General features: G+C 35.0%; 1 protein-coding gene and 1 long non-coding RNA gene across 2 annotated transcripts; one reads left to right on the forward strand and one right to left on the reverse strand.

Moving 5' to 3' along the window:
- Window positions 1–702: 702 nt before the first annotated feature.
- Window positions 703–23,487, reverse strand: LOC143046256 (MOB kinase activator 1B). Its single transcript, XM_076219318.1, has 4 exons — window positions 23,297–23,487; window positions 3,033–3,199; window positions 1,849–2,076; window positions 703–1,502 (listed from the first exon to the last, which is right to left on the reverse strand). The coding sequence occupies exons 1-4, from the start codon at window positions 23,308–23,310 to the stop codon at window positions 1,261–1,263; spliced, it is 651 nt and encodes a 216-aa protein (XP_076075433.1). The 5' UTR covers window positions 23,311–23,487; the 3' UTR covers window positions 703–1,260.
- On the forward strand, window positions 4,444–12,308 carry LOC143046255 (uncharacterized). Its single transcript, XR_012969110.1, has 3 exons — window positions 4,444–4,630; window positions 4,848–11,947; window positions 12,165–12,308. It is a non-coding gene; the product is annotated as an uncharacterized LOC143046255 (long non-coding RNA).
- Window positions 23,488–24,691: the final 1,204 nt, after the last annotated feature.

The following is a 24,691-nucleotide window of genomic DNA, read 5'->3' on the forward strand; positions in this document are numbered from 1 at the left end:
AGCTTTTTTTTTTTATCTTTTCTCTTCTTTTTTTCTGTTCTGTAAACCCCATATGCATTTAGCCCCTCATACAACTGAAATGATACTACATGTCTAACTATACTTGTACCTTTTTATTCCTATTGATAAGGTGTTCGTATCAAAGATGTTGACATACTGTTAATTCAGGATTTTTGTGATGTTATTATTATTGAGAAAATTATGACAGGATAAGTTTCACAAATATAAAAATTCCTATTTAGTATTTTGGCTGCATCACTTGGATGTAGCAATTCCTGAAATAGCAACAACTAACCCTTGTATTTTTGTTTTTGAGCAACAATCCCAATGATAAATGCATGGACATAAATATACATAAGTAGTCAATAAATTAAATGATTTTGCACCACAGAAATACTAAAATAATGGCAACATATGATCAGAACTTGGAAATATACCAATCTCACTTTTAGTTTATGATTAATTATTCAAGCATAAAGCACTTTTATACAAGATAGTATGCAAATTTCCTATCTATGTCAATCATTAAGACCCCTTTTCTTAGATTGAAAAATTCCTCTGAACAGCCTTTTCTTTGCTTACAAACCCCTTTTGTTTATCTGCCTCTATCTTATCTTTGTAAAGCTTGTTTCAAAAGGTCATTGTTTTATTAAATAACCCTAGTCTTTACCATGTTAAAGTAAAATAACCTCTAACTTTTGAAATTAAGAAATTTGTTTTATTGAAATTATTTTTTCTAAAATAGGAAAAATTCTGTGTTTATACGAATTGCATGGTATCATAGAAACATTTTAATTAAATAATATCTTATAAATATTTTAACCGATATACTTTGAATACATATATAACAAAACATGTTGAAACTGAAGGTTTAGATCAGTTCTATAGATATAACAAAACAGAGACAGAGCGTTCCATTTTAAAACAGCATTTCTTCTTATGTTAGTAATTGTATACATCTACAAAATAATGGAGGAGAAATCATCTTACAATTAGGCCATTACTAGGGTATCTGTAAAAATGCATTTATACATTTAAATCAACGAACTAAAATTATCCTTACAGAAAGTATCTATATTCAAAGATAAATAATCTTTCAAAGACAAACTATTTATATTTTGATTGTGCTATCTAAAACTCATTGTTCTGCATATTTTTACACAAAAGACTGAAATGCTACTTTAAAACAGATGTGTAGATATAAATGACAGAAATAGTATACAGTAAGACTAGTTTTTGGTATTCTTTTTACTATGACCTTCATCTGTCCTTGCTTGTCAGCTTGTCGATAAGCTCTTGTAGGGGAGCTAACTCTCTCTTCTCAATCAAGTTAAACTCTTGGACAAAGAAAATGAAATGTTTGAAGGACGTGTTTAGATGAGCTTCTTCACTGAGCTGTACCACTTCTTTAAAGTGTTGATGATATATATGTGCATAAACTCTGAACAGTCTTTTTAATATTGTCTTGGCTATAGCTAGAAAATTCTTGGGAAATGGCACACCTGTAAATATACAATTATGTCTTAATTATCAACTGAAAACAATTTGTGTGTATCACTAAGACTAAACCAGGAGATCCCTAAAGAGAAGTTGAACAGAGGATTTACAAATTGTTTCATGCCCCTTGATTTTAAAGACAAAAAAAGAATAAATGATTAATGACTTGTCTAATAATATATTATCATGCCAAACATTCACTGTGATAAATCACTATAAAGATGGATTTTTAAAATTTAATCACTATGTGGATACTGTAATATGCATGTGGTTACTGTAATAACTAATATGACTAATGTAAATTTTATAAAAGTAAACATGTCAAATCTTAGATATCTGAGAGCAACCTACCAATTTTGGAAGGAAAGAGTGATTCTTCGTCTAACTGATCTTGTACCCACGACATGAGATAGTCTATATACTTTGGTGCTGAACATTTGATAGGTTTCTTCACAGTCTGACCATCAGCCCAGTGGTACTCATATTTCGGTCCAGCTGACATCACAGGACAAGTCTCTTCAGTACAGAACTCCGTTATAGTACCATATAACATATTTATCTGGTTAAAGAAGTCTACAGCTAAAAATATAAAAACAGAAATCATTAAAAAGAAAAAATATTAACTGATGATGTCTTTTAAAATGTTTTACAAGTAATTATGTTCCAACTACATGTCAGGGACAACTTCAAGTAAATATATTCCAGCTACTTGCCATGGACAAGTAAATATGTTCAAACAACTTGTCAGAGAAGAATAATGGTTCCAAAAATTCCATTTCAACAGGGGCAGAGATGTTCAAATGGACCAAGACACATAGCTTTTTTCTACAAGACCCAGAATTAACTGATAACAAATTCCTCCTGTGATGTAAAATTATCAGATATCAAAATGTCATTTCAATATCTAGCAATTACTGAAGAATTCATAGAAAAAACAAGCTAAATTAATTAATTAACAAAGTCAGAATAAGGCTGTTGAATTAGTGGACGATTCTGATTGGACAAGCCATTTAAAGCTACATGTACATATGTAAGTAGATACAATTATTTGTAAATGAAAATAAATATAGTATTGTACTTAGTTAAATCTATATTTATTATAAATTCAGTGTAATTTCCTGTTTATAAGTATATAAATCCTTCCCAAACCAATGAGTCATATGACACATACAACGGAAATATATGTACTTTATTGTTTAAATATGTTAACATAAATAAGATATTTTTCTTGTTTTCCAAGTTTTGCCATGATATTCTTCTTAAAATTCATCATCATGCCGTTTTAAGACATCTCAGTGTGTGTTGGGTGGTATGGTGCTTTCAGAGTTTATTAATGTTAGTACCATACACCTATATACATTGCATTTATATATAATTAAACCAATTGAAAAGAATTTAGTTATAGTATTTACAAATGTACCCAAATTCTCACTAGAAAAACATCAATTGTTAACAGCATGCATCCAATGATCAGAGAAATTATCTGTCTCTCCCTCTCTTCAATGACATAAGTTAAATTGCCACTAAATACTCACTGTTTACAGCCACCCATTCATTTAGATCTTCTCCTTCAGGTAATACCACCGCCTGCCTAAGATTGCCACTTCCCAATGTGGCAGCAGCATGTTTCATCAAGTCATACTGATGGCTACCCTCGGGTATATTCTTCTTTGGTTTGAAGGTTTTATTGTTTCTTCCTCCACTGCAAATAACATATCAATTCAAATTTATTTCAAAGTGTGTAATCTTTTGTTTTAAAGGTATGATCCAAATGTCAGACAGATATAAATATCAAGTTAAATTTACATTATTAAAATGGAGCTCACTTCTACAAGAGGTAACAAAGCTCATAGCGGCATTTTCTAATTCTTTACAATAATTTCCTATATCCAGGAATATATAGCGAAGCTTTATACATGTAGGTGATGATTAAATTTTTTAATTTCTTTTTATGTCTTGATGTATTTAAAGGTCCTTAAAAGTTTTAAATACCTAATTGTTAGGGAGAAAGGCAGATTCACCTTTTACATTGTAGCATTTTTGTGTCTATACTTTGTTCTTGTATAATCATTAATGAAATTGGAGTACCATCTTGCTTGATTGGATTTCTTAATAAATCAAAATTCAAATTTATGAGAAATACAAAATATATGGATCATGTAAATAAGTTAAAAGGAGAAGGTCTGGTAAGGGTCGATTTTGGCCTCAAATTTCAGGTTCATCTGATGAAAGATTTCGTACACTTTTTGAACACTAAATGTCTATTTTAGTTGATTCAATTAGTTCATGTGAAAGATTTTAACTGATTTAGTCATTAAAAACGCTTGAATTCAAGCATTTATTGGAAAAATTTATTAAATATGCCAACCAGATGCTCCGCAGGGTGCAGCTTTATACGACCGCAGAGGTTGAACCCTGAACGGTTGGGGCAAGTATGGACACAACTTTCAAGCTGGATTCAGCTCTAAATTTGGACTGTGATTAAATAGTTGACACAGCATAGGTTTCTGACACAGAATGAATGTGGTCTAATGAACTTAAAATGTTTGTTTTGCCTTTGAGCAATTCACTATGCTGTTGAATATTAATCCTATCAAAAAAATTGAAGAAATAGCAATAACTACTCATTTTAAAAATACATCATAAAATATCAAAATGTAAAAAAAAGTGCTTGTTATCACTGAATGGTAAAGATTGTTTTAATTTATCAGTTGGTAGTAAAAGTAAAAATATACATTGTATATTGTATAAAACAATGATTTAAGTTGATTCAACTACTATTCTGGACAAAGAAAGATAACTCCAATCAATTGAAAATTTCTTGCTATTGCACAATATTGTGCAATTAGATATTTCTTGCTATTGTGCAATACTGTGCAATTGAAAATATTTGCTATTGCACAATACTGTGCAATTGAAGATTTCTTGCTATTGCTCAATATTCTGTTCCACATTCTATGTTTATTTCTTGTTTTCATTTTATCCGGAACAAATTGAACTGGACCGATTTCTTAAATCACCGTATTTATCGACCACTTTTAATTTCTGTGACACCGTCCGCATCAATATTTCAACACATGGAAAATGGACGACATTTCTACTTTCTGAGGAAATCGTGACATACCACTGTCAAGTACGTTTGATTCATTCATAAACTGTGATAATTAATCTGTTTAACTCCGATATTTTTAGATAAGTGATTTATAAATACATACGAACTGTAAGTTATTTATTTCCGAGAAATGAACTGTAAATTCTACTTTCGTTTTTGACTCGATTAATACTCTTGTATTTAACTTTCATATTTAATTCATACACATTGTAAAATATTGTATTTTTATTTCTTTCAGTTTACCAATCTACTGACTATTATGTAACCCTTTCTGGTGGAAGTTATAATTACAATTTCAAACAAGTTGTGTTCGTTATATCTTCATCGAGATTGCGATTGCAGTCACCTGGTTAAGCTAGTTGAGTCCGGCTCAGCATAGTAAATTGACAACAACTTGTCTACACATCTCCTGATCAGGAAATACAACGGAGCATCGTTCGTAGCTGTTACATCGACACTACGCAACACAGCTTGTGCGTCCTAGGAAGCAAACCAACAACGTTGAACAAACATTGCCGATTTACATGATGGATCCCAGTCACGCGGAACAGCAAGAAGAGGTTCAGCCCCCAGAGGGAGATGTCACTGAAGAACCTATAGAAAATCCGTCTATAACCACACATGTAGATGAAAATCCCGAGACGAGGCGAGTACGCGACCTCACAGAAAAAGGTAAAGGCGTTTACACAGAAAAACGTAACAAGTTCTGTGAGGAACTAGAGGCCCTTTGGTCAGATATAACAACCCAGTTATTGGAAATCACCACACCTCCCAATGAACTTCAGCAAGTCTTAACAACTCAGGACAATCTTGTAAAAGCCTGTACAAATTATCGTAGGCTCACAGACGAGTATCTGGACTTCCTAAAAAGGACCAGAACGTTGGACAGTCAAAAAGACATTGACGCATGTAACCTCACATTGGATCTTCGTCTGTCCAAAGTGGAACTGGCCATGGAATCTCTACACGAGCATCGCCTTGCCCTCACTAAGGCTAAATCAACTAAAACAAGGACCTCAGGCTCAAAAGGTAAGAAAACCTCACACAGCGGTAGCTCTAACGTATCGGATATGTCAAGCCTAGCACGGAGGAAGCGTGCCAAAGCAGAGGCCGCTAAATCAAAAATAGCCTTTGTTGAACAACATTCACTTATCCTACAACAAGAGGCGATGTTAGAGGAACAAGCCCTGTTCAGACAATCTGAAATGGAACAGGAAGCAGCGCGCAAAAAGGCTGAAATGGAACAGGAAGCCACACTTAAAAAGGCTGAAATGGAACGGGAAGCCACACTTAAAAAGGCTGAAATGGAACAGGATGCCACACTTAAAAAGGCTGAAATGGAACATGAGGCAGAACAAGAGGCCATACGCAGAAAAACGCAAATCAAACAAGAGGCTGCACGTGTTAGCCGAGAAAAAGCCGAGCTGAAGGCCAAGTTTAACCTTCTAGAAGCACGCAGAGAGGCTGCAGCCGCAGAAGCCGAGGCTCGTATCCTGGAATACGACGACAGCCAAGCGTTTAGCGATCTCCCTAACGAAAAGGAAGACCCGCTCCAGCGTGTGCAAGATTTCGTAAATAAACTTCCTGTATCAACTGTTGTAAAGGAAGTAACAGGACCTCAAAAGAAAAAACAAATTCCTGTTAAGATCGAGCTGAGTCACGAAGCACCAGCGTTCGTGCCATCCGTGCCACTGAACTTACTGTCACAGACATCTGCTGTCTTGCCTTCCGATACTAAGTCACCGGAAGTTACCTCTATCCCAGATCTGGGATTAGTAACCGGCATACAAAAACTAGGCCTTTCAGATGAGATCCCTGCTGAACACCAAAAACAGGGTGTTAAAGAAGCGATCCCTGTCTTACGCACAAAACAAGACGTTATAGAAGAGATCCCTGTTTCACACCAAAAACAAGGCGTAATAGAAGAGATCCCTGTTGCACACCAGCAACAAATCAACCCAACATCGGAGATTACTAGATTTCTCTTGCGTAAGGACCTGCTTTTCTCCCGGTTAACAAGCTTTAACGATCGGGCAGAATCCTTCCATACATGGAAAGCAAGCTTTAAAAACGTGACAGACGAGTTACAAGTATCTGACTCGGAACAGATTGATTTATTGATCAAGTGGCTCGGTCCTGAGTCTGCTAAACATGCCATAAGCATAAGAGCGTCGAACGCCAATAATCCTACAATAGGTATACAAAGATTATGGAAGAGGCTTGACGAGCGGTATGGTGCTCCAGAAATGTTGGAAGCCTCTCTCAGGAGTAAACTTGAGAAATTCCCAACCTTGACGAATAAGGACAACGCACGTCTTTATGAACTGTCTGACATTCTATCAGAAATAGAATACCACAAGGAAAATCCCAAGCTGGGATGTCTGCTAGCTTATTTTGATTCACCGACCGGAATAAACCCTGTCATTGAAAAACTACCATATGGACTTCAGGAAAAGTGGATTACAAGGGCGTCTAGATACAAATCTAACCATGGCGCTGCCTTTCCTCCTTTTACAGAGTTATCTGCATTCATCAGTGAAATCAGTAGAATTAAAAACGATCCTGGATTCATCTTTGGTTCAAAGGTCACACCAAATACAAAAGGTGCTGCGCCAAGGTTCACGTCTTACCCCAAGACTAAAGTTGGTACTCATAAAACAGCGGTTGAGCAGCAATCCGGAGACGCCAGCAAACAAGGTCTTTGTATTCTGCACAATACAAAGCATTCCTTAAATGAATGTCGAGCGTTCCGAGCCAAATCAATAGAGGAACGCAAAGGTCTTTTGAAAGAAAACAATGTCTGTTACAAGTGTTGTGATTCTACCAAACACAGAAGCCGGGAGTGCAATGCACGCATAAGTTGTAAAGAATGTGGAAGTAAACAACACACTACCGCACTACACATCACTAGACCACAGCAACCTGTAAGTTCTCAGTCTAGCTCACCTAAGCAAGCCTACGGCGGGGAGCCTACAGAATCGGCTGAAACTAAGTCAACCTCAGTTAACTCTATCTGTACTGAGATCTGCAAAGATACATATAGCGGGAAATCGTGTGCTAAAATACTTCCTGTGAATGTTTATCACAAAGATAACCAGTACAAAGTTATTCGAATGTACGCCATCATTGATGACCAAAGCAACCGGTCACTAGCATCGCCCGAATTCTTTAATCTTTTCGACGTCAAAGATAAACCGGAGAACTATACTCTATCAACATGCTCCGGCAAAGTAGTCACTTCCGGGAAAAGAGGAAGAGGTTTCGTCATGGAATCAATCAATGGTAATGACAAGTTTGATCTTCCTGTACTGATTGAATGTGATCATGTTCCCAATAATAGGGACGAAATACCTACTCCTGAAGTTACAATGCATCACCCTCATTTAAGAGAACTTAGGGCTAGCATTCCACCAATAGAGAAAAATTGCCAAATTCTTCTCTTAATTGGCAGAGACCTTATAGAGGCACACCATGTCCTTGACCAGCGCATAGGACCACCCAGAACTCCATATGCACAACAATTGAAACTGGGTTGGGTAGTGATAGGAGAAACTTGCATTAACAAGCAGCATGTGCCTCTTGAGTTAAATGTCAAAATAACTAACATTTTACCTACAGGACAACCTTCAACGTTTCAACCATGTACAAGCAAATTTGACATTCGGGAAAACTACACAGACCCCGTTAAGAAAGATTTACGATCGCCACTCTTTGAAAAAACAAAGGACGATGATAAGCCTGGAATGTCATATGAAGACAAAATGTTCATGAAACAGATGGACAACGAATTTGTCAGAGACTCGGAAGGAAGTTGGGTAGCACCGTTACCGTTCCGAGTGCCAAGACAGCCATTGCCAAGCAACAAACCACAGGCTCTTCATCGTGCTAACATGTTAGACGCCAGTCTAAATAGAAACCCAGTAAAGCGGGAACATTTTCTTACATTTATGAGTAAAATCTTAGATAATAATCATGCAGAGCTCGCACCACCGTTGGGCGAACATGAAGAGTGCTGGTATTTACCATTGTTTGGTGTTTATCACCCGAAGAAACCCGATCAGATTAGGGGTGTGTTTGATTCTTCCGCCAAATGTAATGGAGTTTCACTCAACAGCGTCCTGCTAACAGGTCCAGACTTGACCAATGATCTCTTGGGAGTACTGCTGCGTTTCCGGAAAGAAATGGTCGCAGTAACTGCAGACGTTCAACATATGTTTCACTGCTTTGTAGTGAGAAAAGACCACCGAAATTATCTGAGATTTTTATGGCATAAAAACAACGACCTACAAGAGAACCTTGTCGAATTCCGCATGAGAGTTCATGTTTTTGGAAATAGTCCGTCACCTGCCGTTGCTACGCTTGGACTCAGAAAAGCAGCTCAGGCATCAGAACAAGAGTTCGGCAGTCACGTGACTAGCTTTGTTACAAGAGACTTCTACGTTGACGACGGTCTTACGTCATGTCCTACCAAAGAGGAAGCTGTTAAGCTCATGAAGGACACACAGCAAGCATTAGCAAAATATGGAAACTTACGCCTTCACAAGTTTGCCTCTAATTGTGCGGAAGTTATGTCTGCATTTCATGCCAGTGATTTGGCTTCAAATCTTAAAGATCTAGACTTAGAATGCGACAGTAAACCCTTGCAACGTAGCCTTGGACTCAGTTGGGATGTAAACACTGACAATTTCTTATTTCAATTATCATCTGAAAACAAACCAATAACTCGGAGAGGAATTTTATCGACAATAAACAGTCTCTACGATCCTCTTGGATTTTTGGCTCCTGTGATTATAAAAGGGAAACTACTATTAAGGAAAATAGTATCAGAAACCGTCGATTGGGACCAACCTCTCTCTGATGAAACAGCAGCGGAGTGGAAATCTTGGAGAGATACTCTAATTGCTATCGAAACATTACGCATTCCACGTACCTACGTACCGTATCTCAGCAAAACAGCCACAAAGGAGTTGCACGTCTTCTCTGATGCATCAGAAAAAGCCATAGCAGCTGTTGCATATCTACGCACGACCGACAGTAGTGGTGAACCTAACATAGGGTTCATTCTTGGGAAAGCTAAAGTTGCACCAACGAGTGGTCACACTATTCCACGACTTGAATTATCTGCTGCTGTATTAGCAGTTGAGATTACACAAACCATTGTGGATAATTTAGATTTACATATAGACACCGTGAAATTCTACACAGACAGTAAAGTTGTCTTAGGTTACATCAGTAATGAGACAAGAAGGTTCTTTATCTATGTCGCCAATAGAGTAGAGAAAATAAGGAAATTTAGCTCTCCAAGTCAATGGAATTACGTACCAACTAACCGTAATCCCGCAGATTCGGGAACAAGGTCCGTACCAGCCCACGAAATTCATGGCAGTGAATGGTTATTGGGACCAAGACAACTTCTTTCCTCAGAACAGAAGAATTCTGAGGACATATATCAGCTAATAGATCCAGAGGAAGATGGAGAAATTCGTGCTACTGTTAATGTTGCAAAAACATTTGCCACACTTGAACATAAAGGTATCGGAACTGAAAGATTCAACAGATTCTCAAACTGGACATCACTTGTGCGAGGGATAGCCTTTTTAGAACGTTTCTCCCGTTTACACGGGTCAAAACAAGCAGCACCAGTGAATTCTCTGGAAGGATTTTCGAATGCCGAAAATTTCATCTTAATATCTGCTCAATTGGAAGTTTACGGAGAAGAAATAGATTGCATTAAACGTCGGGAACAAATTCATAAGCGGAGCCCGATAGCTAACTTAAATCCGTTTTTGGACGAACGAGGACTATTACGAGTAGGAGGTCGTATTGCTAAATCTGACTTAAACCTCCGTGAAAAGAAACCATTGATCGTCCCTGGACGCCATCATATAGCGACATTATTAGTCCGACACTACCATGACAAGATAAAACATCAAGGTCGCCACTTCACAGATGGAGCGATTCGATCCGCAGGATTCTGGATCGTCGGAGCAAAGCGCTTGATCTCTTCTCTCATTCACAAATGTGTGATATGCCGCAAACTAAGAGGAAAAACTGAGTGTCAAATCATGTCTGATTTGCCAGAGGACCGTCTTGAACCGTCACCTCCGTTTACCAACGTTGGAATAGACACATTTGGACCCTGGACAATTGTTTCACGTAAAACACGTGGTGGATACGCAAACTCAAAACGTTGGGCAATTCTTTTCACATGCTTAGTGACTAGAGCTGTTCACATCGAACTAATCGAGGAAATGAGCTCTTCAGCCTTCATAAACGCCGTTAGAAGATTCGCCGCTATAAGAGGTCAAGTTAAGATTTTCCGATCTGACCGTGGAACAAACTTTATTGGCGCAATCGACGATCTAAAGATTGACTCAATCAACGTCGAAGATGGACCCTTCAAGAACTTTCTGTACAATTCTGGTACAACTTGGATCTTCAATTCGCCGCATTCGTCCCACATGGGTGGAGCCTGGGAGAGAATGATTGGTATCACCAGGAGAATTCTTGATTCTATGCTTCTAAATGCAGCCGGAAGAAGCCTTTCGCATGACGTGCTCAACACACTAATGGCAGAAGTTTCAGCAATAGTGAACTCTAGACCTCTGGTACCGGTTTCAACAGATCCAGAGAATCCGTTAATATTAACTCCAGCTATGTTATTGACACAGAAAACCGACTACATATTCACCTCAGATCATCTTGGAGAATTCGATAAACGAGATCTATGTCTTGCCGAATGGAGACGAGTACAGGCTCTTGCCAGTGTTTTCTGGTCCCGTTGGAGGAAAGAGTACCTGCCGTTACTACAACAAAGACGAAAATGGACCGAAGATCGCCGTGATCTCATCGAAGGAGACGTCATTCTTCTAAAGGACAAAAACCTTTGCCGTACCCAATGGCCCGTTGGAATTATAGTGAACACATTTAAAAGTTCAGACGAACATGTCCGAAAAGCAGAAGTGCGAGTAATCGTTAATGGAAAAGCCACAACCTACACACGCCCTATCGTGGACATGATTCTTCTCATCGAGAATAACTGTGTATAATTAATATTATAGTGATACTTTGGATTTATATAATCAGATATTTTAGTGTGTGACATATTTGAAATAGTGATATCAGTTAGACATCAGACGGGGAGTATTCTGTTCCACATTCTATGTTTATTTCTTGTTTTCATTTTATCCGGAACAAATTGAACTGGACCGATTTCTTAAATCACCGTATTTATCGACCACTTTTAATTTCTGTGACACCGTCCGCATCAATATTTCAACACATGGAAAATGGACGACATTTCTACTTTCTGAGGAAATCGTGACATACCACTGTCAAGTACGTTTGATTCATTCATAAACTGTGATAATTAATCTGTTTAACTCCGATATTTTTAGATAAGTGATTTATAAATACATACGAACTGTAAGTTATTTATTTCCGAGAAATGAACTGTAAATTCTACTTTCGTTTTTGACTCGATTAATACTCTTGTATTTAACTTTCATATTTAATTCATACACATTGTAAAATATTGTATTTTTATTTCTTTCAGTTTACCAATCTACTGACTATTATGTAACCCTTTCTGGTGGAAGTTATAATTACAATTTCAAACAAGTTGTGTTCGTTATATCTTCATCGAGATTGCGATTGCAGTCACCTGGTTAAGCTAGTTGAGTCCGGCTCAGCATACTCAATAATGTGTAATTGAAAATTTCTTGCTATTGCACAATACTGTGCAATTGAAGATTTCTTGCTATTGCTGAATACTCTGCAATTGAAAATTTCTTGCTATTGCACAATACTTAATATAATAATTTTGGATCCTGATTTGGACCAACTTGAAAACTGGGCCCATAATAAAAAATCTAAGTACATGTTTAAATTCAGCACATCAAAGAAGCCCAAGAATTCAATTTTTGTTAAAATCAAGCTAAGTTTAATTTTGGACCCTTTGGACCTTTATGTTGACCAATTTGAAAACCAGACCAAAAATTAAGAATCTACATACACAGTTAGAATCGGCATATCAAAGAAACCCAATTATTCAATTTTTGATGAAATCAAACAAAGTTTAATTTTGGACCCAGATTTGGACCAACTTGAAAACTGGGCCAATAATCAAAAATCTAAGTACATTTTTAGATTCAGCATATCAAAGAACCCCAAGGATTCAATTTTTGTCAAAATCAAACAAAGTTTAATTTTGGACCCTTTGGACCTTAATGTAGACCAATTTGTAAACGGGACCAAAAATTAAGAATCTACATACACAGTTAGATTCGGCATATCAAAGAACCCCAATTATTCAATTTTTGATGAAATCAAACAAAGTTTAATTTTGGACCCTTTGGGCCCCTTATTCCTAAACTGTTGGGACCAAAACTCCCAAAATCAATCCCAATCTTCCCTTTATGGTCATAAACCGTGTGTTTAAATTTCATAGATTTCTATTTACTTATACTAAAGTTATGGTGCAAAAACCAAAAAAAAAAAGGCTTATTTGGGCCTCTTTTTGGCCCCTAATTCCTAAACTGTTTGGACCTCAACTCCCAAAATCAATCCCAACCTTCCTTTTGTGGTCATAAACCTTGTGTTTAAATTTCATTGATTTCTATTTACTAATACTAAAGTTATTGTGCGAAAACCAAGAATAATGCTTATTTGGGCCCTTTTTTGGCCCCTAATTCCTAAACTGTTGGAACCAAAACTCCCAAAATCAATCCCAACCTTCCTTTTGTGGTCATAAACCTTGTGTCAAAATTTCATAAATTTCCATTTACTCAAACTAAAGTTATAGTGCGAAAACCAAGAAAATGCTTATTTGGGCCCTTTTTGGCCCCTAATTCCTAAATTGTTGGGATCAAAACTCCCAAAACCATTCCCAACCTTCCTTTTGTGGTCATAAACCTTGTGTTAAAATTTCATAGATTTCTATTTACTTTTACTAAAGTTAGAGTGCGAAAACTAAAAGTATTCGTATAAAAAATATAACTTTTAAGATGATTTTTGTGAAAAATGAACACAGAAACCAACTTAAATTTAACTAAAATGCTAAAATTATGACAATTTTTGTAGTTTAGCATGACTTAATGATGCTAGTTCCCGATATATTTGCATTGTATTGTCAAAAACAGCCCATATTTATGTAGCAGAAGCATTCTACTTTCAAATAAATAGCTAAAAGTTTACATTTTAACAATTTTGTAAAACTGCTGTATTTTGGGGCCAAAAGAGGATATTACTACACCTACTCCTTTGAAGGTTTTTAAAAATAAATAACCTCATACATGTGCCATCATTGTAAAATTAAATTACACTTCTCATTAAAATAAAATACCACTTCCTTTTCTTTGATTCGTCATAACCAAAGCATGTAAAGTCAAACTAGGTACTAAAAGCAAAGACATATTATGCATGTACAAATGTACTACTACAACAGGTCAACCTCACTGACACACCACTTTTCATTTTTTCGACGACAGAAAAAAAACTACATAATATCCAGTAGTTACATGCACCTGTGTTAGAGAAGAGGAACTTCAAAGAAATTAACCTAAAAATTTATCATTTGGATTTGTTATAGCAAAATATACATATATGTCTGTTATAATGACTACTGACAAATACATGACTGATTTGACACCAACACCTATTATGATTTAATTTTAAAAAAGCAAAAATTATAACCTGTAAGGCTGTATTATCTACATGTATATACATGTACAGGTATATATACTTTTAATAGAAGGCTAGGGTAATCTGATCCATCTGTTTCCTAAGCCAGGAGTCATTTTTGTTTAATTCAATTTATCACTTGTGCAGAGAACTAATTTTGGGGGTACAATTATCTCCCTTAACCCTATTATATTTTTTGATTATTCATTGTATATGTAACCAGGGGCTTCGCAGGGCGCAGCTATACACTGCTTTTAAATTGTCTTAATTGTCCATTGACCAGAAAAACCTAGTTTCCCCCTTTTTTTGCCCCTATTTCCAAAACATTTTGAGCCATAACCCCCAAAGTCATTACTGACCATTCCTTAATGGTTTGGGAACTTGTGGTATAATTTCAGAGAGATTCATCCACTTAAACACAACTTATAGTTAGAAAACTACAAAAATGCTTGTTTTGGGGTTCCCTTTTTGGCCCCTTATTTCTAAACTACAATGTATTGTGAGTGACCCAGGGCTCACGCTACCAGGCGACTTGGGCGAAGAAGTCGCCTTCCCGACCGTCACTTCGCTTTACCCGACCCCCAAAAGCGAAAACAAGTCGCCCTGTTCTTGACGACAGTCGCTTTCAGTCGCTTCCGTCATCGGACATTTTCAATTTTTACCAAGTTGATGAAACATCAAATTTTTATTTATAATTAAAGAAATTCAGACATAAACGATTCATTATCTTTTAAAAAGAGGTTGAAGCATTGTCTTCGCAGTGTGTAGCAGGTTATTTGATAAAAATACAACTTTTTATCACTTCGTGCATTTCCGCAAGACCTCCGCAAGTACCAGTGCTTGTTACTCGAAAACGTACATCAACCTCAATTTCGGCGGCAAAATAAGTTTGTTACTTCATTTAAACGTGATAAAAGTTGCCTCCAGTAAATTTTTATCCATTTATTGCATTAAAAACGTCATGTTCCTTTCCAAATAACTTGTCAAACATCGTTTATTTTTGTAAATTTTCTTGCAGCCATTGACCGATTTCTAATCTCCGGATCTGAAGCGGACCAGCTATGACCGAAATCCGTACTTTTACAATAATTACTACGGACGCACGGATGGAACAGCTGACAGAAGAATATTGATCCCAAAGGGAAAAATTACGCATTCCACACGCATTAAGAGACTTTTGGTTACATCTAATTGATTGGTGTATATATAATTCCTTATATTTTTTATGGATTGTTTCAAACTATTGATTAAAGTTGCTTAACTCTGAGACTATTATACTAATATCAATATATTATGGCCCAGCTTAATAACTTTTATATTTTTTATGAGAAACACTGAATGTCATAAACAAGATAATTTTTAATTAAATTGTAATTGATATATTATAATTTCTTTACATTTTTTTTAAATATTTTTTATTTTTTTAGTGCTAGATATTTAGTTGGTAGTTTCTCACAAGCTTAAACAACTTTTAATTTCACAAATGTTACTTTAATTGTAATTTTTTTACTCAGATATGAATTGAACAGTATAAAAAGAACATTATTTACATATGGCCCTTTATACTATTGTAAAATCCAAACATTGTATCGCACCGCACGAATGAGCACTTCTCTTTCAAATCTCACCACTTCTCCCTATCAGTTTCAAAAAGAGAAGTCACTTCTCCCTATAATTTTGAAGTAGTGTGAGCCCTGGTGACCATAACCTCCTGTCTGGAAATCCTAGTTTTCCCCCTTTTGTGCCCCTATTTTCATCTTTTTTAGCCACTAATTCCAAAACATTTTAAGACATAACCCCCAAAGTCATTACTAATCATCCCTTCATGGTATGGAAACTTGTGGTATAATTTCAGAGAGATTCATACACTTAAACACAAGTTATTGTTTGAAAACTACAAAAATGCTTATTTTGGGCCCCCTTTTTGGCCCTTAATTCCTAAACTATTGGGACCATAACCCCAAAAATCAATCCAAACCTTCCTTGAGTGGTATTAAACCTTCTGATAAAAAAATATAGAGATCCATTTACTAAATCTAAAGTTATTGTCCGGAAACTAAATGCGTCTTCGGACGAGGCAGACAACGACATGATACCATTATTCGTATAAAAACTCATACTTTTTCACTGCTGATTTTCTCTTGGCTACATTGCTTTTAGTTTAATTTCTGTCTTTAATATTTGTCTTCCCTATATTCATTAAAATTGACACTCAAAAAGTACAGGTCTGTGTCCTTGCTTTGGTTTTAAGATTCGACAGCACTATGATAAAAAAAATATTATATAAACAATGTGGAATATATATTTAACTTTAACTGAATAACTCACGAGTCTAAAAAGTTAAAATATAATATTACCAATGCGTCGCTGATTGCTCCTTGGTTAATTAGATGAAGAAACAAAGAGTAAGTTTGTTCAGTTGTGTTTTGGTGTTATGTCTATCTTGACATATTTATGGTCTGTTTATAATACAGAATAAAGAAAATGTTTCAATATCGAAAAATAAGGAATAGAAAATACATGTATGAAGAAAAGAGAATGATGGGTGGGAAAGTGAAAATTCGATAAACAATAAAAAATACAGAAAATGATGACCAAGAACCCTACCCATCCTGCTACCAAGACCCTCTTAACATTACTCAAAAGACCTCCTTAATATATATATTCTAAAGTCGGAAGTATGTAGACATATCTTAAGTATGTATCTCTCAATACAAGGAATAAATAAAAAAAAAATCTTTCTTTTTTCCGATGTGTTCGTTCTGTTGATTAGCTTGGGGTTGTAAACAAAGCCAAAACTAGTTGCCTAGTAAAATTTCGTAAAATTCACTTCAAATCCATGACAAATCACACCACTTTTGTTTACCAACTCGCCCCCCTTATGAAAAAGGCTAAAATCCCATTGAAAATTGGTTGGATAACTTGCTCCATATAAATGGTGCAGGTAAAAATCACTCTGAAATAAGGTCTGCCAACTCGCCCCACTTGTACAGTGAAAAATAGATAAATCCTGATGAATTTAGTAATGCCAACTCGCCTTTGAAAACCTTAGATATTATTAAAACATGTTTTCCAATAGTGATATGGATGGAGAGTTGTCTCACTGGCACTCATATCTTCTTATATCTATTTTGTAGCTGCAAACTAGCCCCACTTAAAAAAAATAGAAAATCCTGATGAATTGAGTCTTGCAAACTCGTCCCACTTATATGTGAAAAATAGAAAAGTCATGATAAATTGTTGGTCATGCCACCTCATAGTCAATAAAATAATTGAACAAATTTTCCTGTTTACGTGGGGCAAAGTTGGCAGACCTGAAAATCATTCAGTTGGCAGGAGAAAAATTATTGGGATTTAACCTTTTTGTCATTGCAAGTGGGTTGTTTTTTTAAACAGTGGGGCGATTTGGTAAGTCTGTTTGGGGCAATATTTTTAAAAGTGGGGCAATTTGTCCTGTATATAATTTTTAATTTTAGTTTTTATGTATATTTCGAAGTTAAGTATGACGTCCATTATCACTGGACCTGTATACAGGGTTTCTGCTGGGTGGTCTCCATTTTCGCAATTTGCGGGAAAATAATAATTGTGGCGATTAAAATTCGTCATTGGCGAAAGAAATCATTCATCTTGTTTATCTACTTTTTTCGGCTTTCTTGGACTTAACCTGGTCAGACAATACTCAGAATTGCCCTTGCACTCGTTCAGATTTTGACAGATAATAAATAATTAGCTGATTGGATATTATAGCTATTGGCAGACTTGGGGTAATTGTAATTGTAATCGTTAATCAGCTGTAATTGATTACAATTTTTTAAGTAATCAGTGTAATCATTAATCAGCCAAAAATCTGATTACATGTAATTTAATGTAATCAATTACTTTTCAAAATTCCCTGTAATCATGATTACTTTTTGATTACATTCTGATTACAATGAAAAAAATCTAAAATTGTGTTTTTGGTCATTGAATGAACCTCTTTGTTATTCATATTTGATAAATTTTAAACATACTAAAATGGTTTGGTTACTTTAAGCATGTCTACTTCAGTAAAAAAATAAACTGTTACAGTATTGAAAAGTCACCATTAGCCTAAGCAGAGACATATAATACAATTATTTACCTTTTATCTTGGTAAAAGATATTGTACGTACATGTATATTCATCGTTTTGTAATGATCTTCATATTGATATTTGATAATAACTGTTATATATTCAAGTAATACTTTTCTTTAACCCTGAATTATAATCTTTTGTTAATATTTGTGATTTTTGTCAACTTTGAATTGACAGGTAGGAGACTAATTAAGGTTTGTTTTTATTGCAATTACCAATTAAGTATAGCTGTAGGGAAATATATATGATAAAAGATAAATCAGACATGAAAATTTATCTAATTAGCACAAACTAAATTAAAAGTTGGACAAATATGTTGTTTAATTAAGTCTCCCAAACAAAGTTTGGAGACTTATTGTTTTTGGTCAGTTCTTATTATTTTTATTATTCTTCTTCCTCTTCCTCTTCCTCTTCCGCCACTTTAAAAAATGAACTTGTCCGCAGCGTTTCTCCAAAACCGCTTGTCAGATTGACTTAGGATTTCGTAAAATGGTAGACTAATATGTCTAGGTGAGCCATCAATCTTTCGTTTGTGCATTGGGGTCTATTAAGGGCTATTTTGGGGGGTAGAAAGAAGGGAGGGTTTTACTATAGAACCCTATGGGATTTTATTTTCTAAAAATTTCAAATGAATATAACTTGAAAACTGTAAGTGGTAGATACATGCAGTCTTCAGAAATGATTATAGGACAATAAAACAAATCACATGAAATATAGGGGGAGTCCCTGGGAGTTCATCCCCACCCCCTTCAATTTGAGAATATGCTTATATCTTGTAACCGATCCAGATCCCCACCCCTAAACCATATATATTCCTGATTGGGACAATAAAACAAATCAAATGCAATTAAAGGGAGGTCCCCGGGGGTCATCCCCACCCCGTTCAATTTCATAATGTGCTATTATCTTGTAAATGGTCCAGATCCCCACCCCTAAACCATATATATTCTTGTAGGGGACAATAAAACAAATGAAATGAAGTTAAAGGGAAGTCCCTGGGGGGTCACCCCACCCCCTCTTGTTTGAAAACTTGTAAACGGTCAACATCCCCACCCCTAAACCATATATATTCTTGTAGGGGACAATAAAACAAATGAAATGAAATAAGAGGGAAGTCCCTAGGGGGTCACCCCACCCCCTCTTGTTTGAAAACTTGTAAACGGTCAACATCCCCACCCCTAAACCATACATATTCTTGTATGGGACAATAAAACAAATCACATGAAATTAAATGGAAGTTCCTGGGGGTCACCCCCACCCCGTTCAATTTGAGAATGTACTATTATCTTTTAAGCGGTCCAGATCCCCACCCCTAAACCATATATATTCTTGTAGGGGACAATAAAACAAATGAAATGAAATAAAAGGGAAGTCTGGAGGGGGTCACCCCACCCCCTCTTGTTTGAAAACTTGTGAACAGTCAACATCCCCACCCCTAAACCATATATATTCTTGTAGGGGACAATAAAACAAATGAAATTAAATTAAAGGGAAGTTCCTGGGGGTCGCCCCACCCTGTTCAATTTGAGAATGTGCTATTATCTTGTAAACGTTCCAGATTCCCACCCTAAAACCATATATATTCTTGTAGGGGACAATAAAACAAATCAAATGAAATGTAGGTAACTTCCCTGGGGGATCACCACCACCCCCTCCTGTTTGAATACTTGTAAATGGTGGAGATCCCTACTCGTAAGCCATATATATTCTTGGGACAAAAAAATCAAATCAAATGAACATATGAATGGCGAGTTATGGGAGCTTTGTTTGGGAGACTTCGTAACAGCATCCTGTTACAATTACTTCTTGTTTTTTGTTTGTTTTTGGAATGGACATGTAAAATGCAATGATTTTTAGTACTTACATATTGTTTACAATTTGATTAAACATTTCTATTAAAATTAAACATAGTTTTAACTGGTAACTTTATTTCATCCATATTTAAACTTCCATAAACTGCAACTTGGAATACATATAAATTATGAAAGAGGTCAGAAGACAAACAAAAAACTCTTGATTATGATATATCTTTATTAAATTTAATTCAAAATAATTCAGAGATCATTGGTGATAAAATGTAATATATATATATATGTAGTAAAATTTGGTGTTTATTTAAATAGACGAAGTTTAATTTGAAGTTATCATTTTATAATTGAACCAAATAAAATACTTTCTCAAAAATGCTATAGTTATATTGAACATTTATCATTCACATCATTCAAAATATTTTGTTTTTAAATTCATTGTAATCAGATGTAATCATGATTACTTTGCCAATGTAATCATTAATTTAATCAGATACTTTCAGAAATGATGTAATCATTAATTTAATTTAATTGTACAAATGAAAAAGTAATTGTAATTTAATCAATTACATTGAAAGTAATCGGACCCATCTCTGGCTATTGGATATTATAGACATCAAAGAACTAATTAATTAAAGAACCTTAGTGATCACGCTCACATACCCCACGTCCCCACATTGTCATTGGAGAAATTAAATAAGTATAAGAAAAAAAAAAATTGTATAAGAAAAAATACTGAATAATAATTTCCTGTCAATATACACATCTACATAGTATGTCCTTATTATCTACAAAATTTCATGAAATTCTGTTGTGTGTTTTCAGAGGAGTTGAGATGACAAACTGTTGCAGAAGTACATTGAAGCAAATAAGTTCAAAGGGGCATAACTCCTAGAAAAAAAATTGAATCGTAATTTCCTGTTGATATGCACATCTACATAATATGTCCTTATTATCTGAAAAGGTTTCGTGAAATTCTGTTGTGTGGTTTGAGAGGAGTTGCGATGACAAACTGTTGCAGTAGTACATTAAAGTAAATAAGTTCAAAGGGGTGTAACTCCTAGAAAAAAAATTATATCGCAATTTCCCGTTGATATGCACAACTACATAGTATGTCCTTATTATCTGAAAAGGTTTCGTGAAATTCTGTTGTGTGGTTTGAGAGGAGTTGTGATGACTAACTGTTGCAGTAGTACATTAAAGTAAATAAGTTCAAAGGGGCGTAACTCCCAGTAAAAAAAATTGAATCGCAATTTCCCGTCGAAATGCACAACTACATACATGTAGTATGTCCTTATTATCTGAAAAGGTTTCGTGAAATTCTGTTGTGTGGTTTGAGAGGAGTTGCGATGAAAAACTGTTGCAGTAGTACATTAAAGTAAATAAGTTCAAAGGGGCGTAACTCCTAGAAAAAAAATTGATCAATTTCCTGTCGATATGCACAACTACATAGTATGTCCTTATTATCTGAAAAGGTTTCGTGAAATTCTGTTGTGTGGTTTGAGAGGAGTTGCGATGACAAGAAACAGGACTGACGGACGAACGGGTCAAAAACATTATACCCTCCGCAACTTCGTTGCGTGGGGTATAATAAAGGCGTTGATTGTATTATTATATATGACAAAATGATATGGTAAAATGGGGTCTGTCACATGTCACATAAAGGATTTATTAACCACTTTGCGCGCACGTGCTTGAAGCAAATTTTTGACGATTTCTCTCCTTCTTTTAATGATAGGCCAGAAGGATAACTGTTGTTATGTCGAAAAATGTTCAAGAGCAAGAAAGGACTCTGATTTAACTATGATATAGATAGGTACTTTCATGTCGTTTAAGTGACACACGTGTCTCTAGCATAGTTTAACTAATTTATGATGGTCTAGAAAAGACAACTGTCGTTATGAAGTAATCTATTCAAATGAGAGTAACCCTTCAATGTAATGACTACACCTTACATGAGGGATCAATTTCAAATGATAAAAACTTTTGTTTTGTTGTAAAAAACACTTCTTAGAACAAAAGGGCACATGTTTTTATTTTGAAGAAACTTTCAGGTAACCAAAAATATTTTATATTCCAGGACTTGTATCTTCTTTATTTTTAAAAGTAAGTGGCCCCCTTCTTTTAAAGTTGTTCAAAATATAATTAATTTTCCCTATAAAGTTCTTTTTTAAAAAGGTAAATGTTTAGTATTTTAGTATTTATTCATTACAGTGTAGACTCTAAGACAAGTTTGAGAGAATATTCATAGACAACAATGTGGCAAACTCATCTTATTTGAGGCTGAAAAAAGGAAAATTTAAAAAGAAAAATAATAAAGTGACGAAAAATATATTGTTTTGGCGAAAGAGGTGGCGAAAAAAATAATTTACCCAGGGGAAACCCTGTGTATACATTTTTGTTTAGGGGCCAGCTGAACCACACCTCAGGATGCAGGAGTTTCTTGCTGCATTGAAGACACATTGGTGGCCTTTGGTTGTTTTCTGCTTTTTGATCAGGTTGTTGTGTCGTTTACACATTCCCCATTTCCATTCTCAATAGTCCTTATCACTAATCCCGGCTAACCTGGCCGCTTGAACTTTTGACACATACAACAATCCCTTTTCCATTGTGACGTCAGATAATTTGTTTTATGATGTCAAAATTTTACGGGAACCTGTGTGATATCCAGTAATGGCAGACAAATAGCAATAAGGTGTATCTTATTATAGGAAAATGTTGCCGTCAGAAATATTGACAACAGCCTTATTTTTATCGCCATATGTAACAAAACATTGCAAATTAAAACATTGGCAAAATTGTCTCACAGCTTTTCTTTAGAATTAAAATTAAAGTAAAGACATGAAAGGGGAAGGGTTCCAGCAAATTGACATGACACTTGACAGCCACTTAAAATGTAATAAAATGTAATATAACATGAACAGTTTTGTATAATAAGCATTCAGATATACTTCTATTGATGTTTCGGTACAAGTGTGATCGTTTGTTTATGTTGTCATCTATGGTATAAAGTATAAACTAACTTGAGAAAGTGTTATCTGTATAATGACAGTTCCGAGAAAATGTAAACAAACATTGAACTTACAAAAAGAAGCTCATTTCTCTATGATGGTGATCAAATTTCAAGCAACATGAAAAAAGACATTCGAAGAACAAAATATGTAGCTGTTTATCCTTTTACAGTTATCGATGGCTTGGATTTTTGTAGATTGAAAAGTTCATTTAGATTTTTCTAAATTCCCAAAAATGTAACCGGAAGTACAATATTATTTTCCTGGTAGAAAGAAAGCTGTATAACTTATATAAATAACATTGTGTGGGGATAAAAAAAAAATTATATATCTATATAAGTTCAATTTATAATTATTTGCAAAATGTAAGACTTTTTAAGAGTTAGTAAATTTTAATGAAAAATAATTAGTTTCGTATGTGTGGGCAGCATATTTCGGGGCATAGGATCACGCACAGTCTTTAATTGATGGTCTATCTATAGACCATAGTGAAAACCGTTTAAAACGCACTCAAACGACCAGGAATTCTAACTTTGCAAAACACCAGGATGGATTGAAGGATTGTTGGATTAAGCAGATGTGTTAAGACTTTAAAAAGTGATAATCACCCAATGGACTCAAATTCTAATGGAAATTTATTAAGTTACTATTAATCAAAAGTTAAAGGTTTAATATGACAATTTAATGTTAAGTAATTAAGCCTTGTGTTCTGATATATTTTTTGCAATACTTATATTTAAGTTTGTAAGGAAACTTAAGGGTTGATATAAATGGCTAAGTTGTTCTATTAAGTTAAGAAATTATTTTTCTATTAAGGTATAAGGAAATTATACTCGGATAATAAAATATTTGTCCCAAATTGGTGATAAAGTAACTATTATGTAAGCTACTGATTTTCTCCCTAACTTAACTTGTGTGTGTGTTTTTTTTAGTGAAGTAGGAGATATAAGGCTACTGGTGCAGTGTAAGGAAACTTGAGTGAAGTACCAATAAAGATGTGCATATTGGTTTAATTTCGAATGAACAATAGAAAGTTGAGTTATATGCTGAGTTACAAATTGCCACAGTAACATTGAAAATTTGGTGGTACACAATGTGATTTTAGATTTTAGTATATGCCACAGTGCATGAACTTTTAAAGTAATAGACATTGATTAGTGTATAATTGACATAACATGTGTGATTTATATGGAGTTCAAATGTATATAGTATGGTGATGGAATAGTTTCCTGCACGTTTACAAAAAGTGATTTGACATTAAGTTATTTTAAAGTTTTATGTTTGAATTGAGCTCCCAGCTGGGATCGCAGCCTTAGCTCATTTTGGATAAGACCAACTGCCGTTGCGTTGTAAATTGGTGGTGGGTACGCCAGTCTGTGTTGGTATCCTTTATACCAGTATCTAGAACAATATATTTAGGCGAAATAATACTGGTTTGTGCACCGATCATATTCACTGTATAATATTCC

This window comes from Mytilus galloprovincialis, chromosome 9 (genome assembly GCF_965363235.1).
Source record: "Mytilus galloprovincialis chromosome 9, xbMytGall1.hap1.1, whole genome shotgun sequence".
NCBI lineage: Eukaryota > Metazoa > Mollusca > Bivalvia > Mytilida > Mytilidae > Mytilus > Mytilus galloprovincialis.

Excerpts from the sequence above, each read along its gene's own strand:
- LOC143046256 (XM_076219318.1), bottom strand. Across the intron at positions 2,077-3,032 it reads TGAATGGGTGGCTGTAAACA|CTGTAGACTTCTTTAACCAG; the intron begins GTGAGTATTTAG and ends TTATATTTTTAG. Across the intron at positions 1,503-1,848 it reads ACTCTTTCCTTCCAAAATTG|GTGTGCCATTTCCCAAGAAT; the intron begins GTAGGTTGCTCT and ends GTATATTTACAG.